Source organism: Tauraco erythrolophus, chromosome 9 (genome assembly GCF_009769465.1).
Source record: "Tauraco erythrolophus isolate bTauEry1 chromosome 9, bTauEry1.pri, whole genome shotgun sequence".
NCBI classification, from domain to species: Eukaryota; Metazoa; Chordata; class Aves; order Musophagiformes; family Musophagidae; genus Tauraco; species Tauraco erythrolophus.
In genome coordinates, this window is record NC_141473.1 from 30,856,315 (window position 1) to 30,862,314 (window position 6,000).

The 6,000-nt window shown below is 39.5% G+C and overlaps 1 protein-coding gene across 1 annotated transcript in view; it reads left to right on the forward strand.

Annotated features, from left to right (window-relative positions):
- The window catches only part of CHAT (choline O-acetyltransferase), a 31,514-nt gene extending 25,514 nt beyond the window's left edge, over nt 1–6,000 (forward strand). Inside the window, exons 12-14 of the mRNA XM_086616850.1 lie at nt 96–158; nt 3,907–4,044; nt 5,731–6,000. Coding sequence (XP_086472976.1) covers nt 96–158; nt 3,907–4,044; nt 5,731–6,000 — 471 coding nt within the window. The remainder of the gene's footprint in view (nt 1–95; nt 159–3,906; nt 4,045–5,730) is intronic.

Consider the following 6,000-nt stretch of genomic DNA (forward strand, 5'->3'; position numbering starts at 1 on the left):
GAGTGCTTGCTGTTTGGCTGCTGGTGAATTGATGGCAAACGCTATTTCTCTGAGAGTTTATTCAATAATAGATATATTTTAATTCCCCCCAACAGGATTCTGAGAAGATGCAGAGATTTAAGGATGCAATTGCAGCTCAGACTAATTACACTATTCTGGTGAGTAAAACACTGCTTTGTCTGAGTAAGGACTAGTTTGTTTCTTCAATAAAAGTACAAAGATACAATCATTAACTATGTGAAACTTTTATAATTTGTATATGTGTCATAATTAGGAGTCCCAGACACAAATTAAGATTCCACTATTTGGTGCTGTACAAATTAACAATTAAAAAATGCCCTCCATCTTATAGAGCTTGCAATCAAAAGTTAATACAGGGATTTTTTTAATAAATATTGAAAGATTTGCAAGGAGGAACAGAAGCCAGATGACATAAGCCTTTATTCTGTGTGCTCTGTCATCAACATAAAACGTTAGCCACACAGACAGCCAAGAAAAGTGGCAAGGACAGCCGAGAGCCTTATCAGGATGAGAAGTAAGCAAGGCTTAAAAGCAACCAATTCAGCTGCTGTGTAACACGCATGAGAAAGAGAACTCCAACTTCAAAATCCAGATCCCCCAAATTTACAGGTATTTAGACCCATAAGCTATAACATTACAGATAAGCTCAAGACAGCTGTAACACATGAGGAACTTTTTTCCCCTGCTAAAACTAACCATTTATGCATTTTTCTTATGTTCCTCTTCCTTAGAGGAAAGAGGTCCTTCTCTGGGACCTGGTCCTCAGATGGACTGGTATTCCAAAGTGCAATTTCTAATAAAGATCATTAACAATGAGGGAATGATTATAGTAGGCTCTCTTTTAAAGACCTGGATGCAGTGCCTAATAAAAGGAAGACACGCCCTCCAGTGAAGAAATCAGTTTAGTATCAAATACAACTCATTTTTCTGTTGATTAAAAATGCAACAGCTCAGCCTGGGTAATGCTCTACATCCCACTGTGCCAAGACAAAGCACAGACTTACTCTACAAACAACTTAGTCAAACCGCTCATGAAATTAATAAATATTAATAACCAGCTATGTCAAGTGAATTTGCTACCTATGGTTTTGCCTCAGACCATTGCCTAACAACCCCACATTGCTGATTACTGTTTAAATGCTCGTAATATTCAATAAATCATTCACTTCCAGAGGTGGTTTCAAAGATATACTCAGACCACTGGAGAGGTGAAGTGTTGCTTTCAGACAAGATTTGTTCCTAAGACTGTGAAACAAAAGAAGCACGGAAGAAAAAAAGTTGTGTTTCAAGCATTGTGCTGGGAACCAACATCTTGGAGGCTGAGACTCCATGTCACCTCTGAAGCAGAGGCAAGTCTTACTTCAGGGCAACAGTCTCACCTGAACCATCTCACAATGAGCACAAAATGCTGTAGGTCTACTAGGTCACAACCAATGGAATTTCTGTAAAACATATCTTTAAAAAAAAAAGAAAAAATCCATAAAATCCCCCCTCTAAGTCATTTCAGTTCCAGAAACTGTTACAAAATTCAGTCTCCAGTGTAGTTCACAGGAAAATACCGCCATCAGAAAATTAATTTATCTTTAAATTTAAAAAGGTCTCCAGGTGTTTCTGCTCACCAAGCTCCCTCCCCTTTCTTTCTCAGAATAGCAGAGCGTAATTATTGTGCCTTTAAACTATGGGCAAGACTCACATTGTCTGACTAAATCGTGTGTAACAGACTGAAATGTAATAGCTCCTAAGAAAAACAAAAAAAATCTACTTCATAAACCAAAAAGCAATTTAATGATTTTATTTCCCCTTGTTAGGGCTTACTAGTAGCATTGCTATCTTAAATGTCGAGCTCTAAAATTCAATTTAGCACAGTTTTTCCCTGTGCGTTGACTCACAGTTTATTTGGTTAGCCTGTCTCGGCCTCTCTTCAGACATGGCATTGATCTATGTTGCAAAAATGTCATTGCTAACAGCCTTATAAATCTTGTGTGATAGCAAAATATTTCCTTTGATTATCAAGTCGGTTTTCCTCTATGGGAAAAACAACATAAACACTGCCGTGATGTATGCCACATTTTTGCAAGCATCCTTGCTCTGTCTGGGCTGATGAACAAATAGCCCCTGTACCAATGGGTGCCTACTCATTAATAAGCCAAACAAGATTATGCACTCCTGGCCCCCTGCTTCAGGTACTTATTAGTGGTTAAAATTATTCTCCTTTTAAGAGGAAAAGCAATCTTGTGCCTTTTTTTTTTTTTTAATTCTCCCCTTAAGAGGAAAACCAAGCTTTTGTTCCTTTTTAAATCCTGCCTTCTCTGAGATTGCTTCTTTCCCTTGTTACAAGGGGCGTGTGCCACAGGGATGTCAGTTCTGCTCTCAGTGTAGTTCAGTGTCCCTTGCTCAGCATTTCCTTCCTACATGACTTCAGCCTGTTCCCGGGGATGAGCTACACCTCAGTCCTCATAATCAATGCTCTCATCAGCTAGAATAAAGCTAGACTGAAGGATCTGAAATACACGTTTCAATCTGAGGCAAATCCTGCCTGGTTGGAACAACTCGGTGCTGTTCTTCAGATGCCAAAATTTTGTTTTGGTTTCCTAAAGAAACAAGACTCTGTAACTGTCCTCTCTGCCATCTCCCACTAGTGACTTTTGAGCCTGTTAGCCATCTTCAATCACATTTACTGGAAGTGCAAAGATCTTAAAGCTAATAAATTTCTGAAGTCCATAGCATTAGGCAGCTGGATAGAGCAGAGACCCAAGCATAGCAAGCTCATGGCAGAAAGACCCACTGCAGGCTAAGCAGTAGCTCTTGTGAGCTGGCTAAAAGGTCACCAGCGTGTCCCCACTGCTAACGTTCAGCCACTGCACATGCTGCCCATCACCTTGCCTGGAACCACGAGACAGGAGAGGAAATTGGAGACATTCAGGAGCAGGGTTTGGGGGCAAGCATGGCTGCTTCTGCCCTGGGGATGATAGTGAGCAGCGACACAGGCAAGCAGGATGGCAAGTAGGCTGCTCTATATCTCTTGCTTGTCAAGTACGTTATTCTCCTTTGATAAGCCCTGTTTAATTTGATCTTAGACTCATGGTACCTGGACTACAGTACCATCTGACTATGCTGTGCTACACTTTTTCCAATTGCCTCATCAGAGTCAGGGCTAAAGTAAAGGGCTGCCCCAAGATAATATAGCTCTGCAGTGATGCCAGCATAGGGACAGGGGGAGGGAATTGGGATATTTGGGCAGTGAATTAAATTGAGAAGGCATCTGTGTCCCTAATCTCAATCTTTTCATGTGATGGGGTGTGCTAGTAGATCTGTGACAGATCACTGGTAAATCTGTCACTCTGTGATCACTGTTAAACCTGTTGCAGACATCTACTAGATCTTTGGATCTACATTCTATGGAGTGACACATGCTTTACCTGCCAGAGTGAGACCCAGGCAGCAAGGCAATGAAAGATTAACTTGTTCCAATTTGGAAGTGTTTTGGAGCCTCTTATCTTGAAATACAATCCAAGTAATGCACAGGAAATTCCAGAACACACTTAGAGATTTCTGGTGTCCCATATGCTTCCCTCAGCAGCTTTGGAAGCCTAGCCTATGATATTCAGCTCTGAAAGGTGATGAACACCCAGAACACCAGATAACATCAGCACATAATACATCTAAAGACCATCTCCTTCTTAATTTTTATATTTTCAGAGCATCATATGAATTTCTATTTACTGATCATCAGCAAAGTACATACTCAGAGTAATATCTGAACATTACAGGCATTACGTCAATCAAACCAAGTTCATCAACTCTGATCAGAAAACAAGGCAGTAACAGCCAAGAAAATGACTCCATACTCAGTTAAATGCTGGTGTCTTATCATGTTGTACACAGGCTATTACTGGAATGGCAATAGACAATCATCTGCTAGGGCTCAGAGAGGTGGCCCGGGAACACTTCAAGGAACTGCCAGAGATATTTACGGATGAGACATATTTGACAAGCAATCGATTCATCCTCTCTACCAGCCAGGTGAGTTTCTCCTGTTCACTGGTCTTGCTAAGCAAAGGCTAATTGATTTGTGTTCTGCCAGACCTTGTAGCTCACAGTGAGAATGATATATTAAAAAAAAAAAGAAAAAAAAAAGTCTGCAAAAATTCTCCAGTTTTTTAATCCAGTTTTCATTCATTCTGCAAAATCAGCACAATTAATACTGACTGAAGTTATCACTTCCCTTGCAACATCCCAAAGCCCTTCCTGGAAATTCTAGAAATGCACACAAACAAACTCAGTAAAATTTGTATGAGGGTTCAGTGCTTCCTCACTTTTCAAACTACGTATCTTTCCATTCCATTTCTTCTCCTTCCCCTAAGGTGACAGCTCTAGTGGGAATTCTTTACTCCAGTGACAGTACAGCCACAAGCCAGACAGGCTGCCACTCTGAGAAACAGAAGTCAAGAGCCATGAGGAAATTTTACTCTTAAAAGTAGCTGTATTTGAAGTCTTTGAGAGCTTTCAGTTACTCAGTGTAAGACTGCAATCTGCAGGCACGCATCTTGGATTCACAGACATTTTAAACATTTACGGACATTTATGGATTTACAGTTATTTGCAACTATACTAAGATATGCTAAGACTCAACATTTCCTACATTTAATGTTCTGAATAAGGAAAGATCTTTATAGCATACAGCCTAAAAATTAAATGTTTCATTGCATATAGTAGCAGTCCTAATGAAAGAAGAAATCTATGTAGGAATTCATTTACTGAAACACTAACTGAACCGCACAGATTAGAGCTATGCAACAAAGAGACTTATAATATCATTCTACAGCATAAAACCTTAATAAGTAATTTGATCTTGTCCTAATGTTTGTAGGCTTTCAGACATGAGTGAATGTAACCAACATACTACTACATAAATTCTCCAAGAAACTATCCATGAGAAAAGAGTGCTTCTGAATAGCTTTATAGCCTTCGGCTGTTGCACAGCAAATTTATCTGACAATTCTATGGCTCTATTAGCAGGACTAATGGCTTGTTCTACACCATTAAAAAGCCAAATGTCATTTGTGAAGGCCCATGCACACAAAGTCTGAAACATACAGATTTCTAACACATCTTTTATATTCTGCAGTAGAAAGCGTTTCACTCCTGCATTATGCCGTGATTAAACTGAGGTGGAATAGAATTATAACACCTAGATGCATTAAAATATGTTTTCGTACAGCATCACAATTATAAATTATTATTACAGAATGGACAACACTACTTTCTGTAATTGATTACAGTCTTCACATTACAAGCTTAACATAGCCTTAAGAAATGAAAACCTTAGGGAAGTTTTACATATCATAATTCTATGTGTCAGAATTACATACAGCCTTAAAAATTCCCTATCTATCAGCAACAAAGCTTGTAGCTGTTAAAGATCTATATAAAGAGCAAAGAAATGCATTATATCCCCTAGAAATGCACTATATACCACTTTTCAAATTCTGGTAAACAAACAGAGCAACAAAATTCTATACTGAGAACAGCTTTTACCTTCCAAGTGTCAGCTCCAGGTCTGGCCTTTTGAAGGAAGTGATATTCTACAAGGGGGATTCACCACATTCCCAGCATTTGTAGTATTTGTTTTTTTCCTCATTCCTAACCAGCTGATTTCAGGTGCCCTGATTAATCAGAGATCACTCCTTACCTTCTCCCTGCAACCAGGTTCCAACTACTATGGAAATGTTCTGCTGCTATGGGCCTGTGGTGCCCAATGGTTATGGCGCATGTTATAACCCTCAGCCAGAGCATATATTATTCTGCATCTCAAGCTTTAAAGACTGTAAAGAAACCTCCTCAGTCATGTTTGCAAAAGCTGTGGAAGAAAGTCTCCTAGAAATGAGAGATCTGTGCAGCAAATGCAACTCTACTATGGCAAAGCCACCTGCTAAACAAGAAATCGACACACAGCTGCAGAGTGATCACAAACCCTAA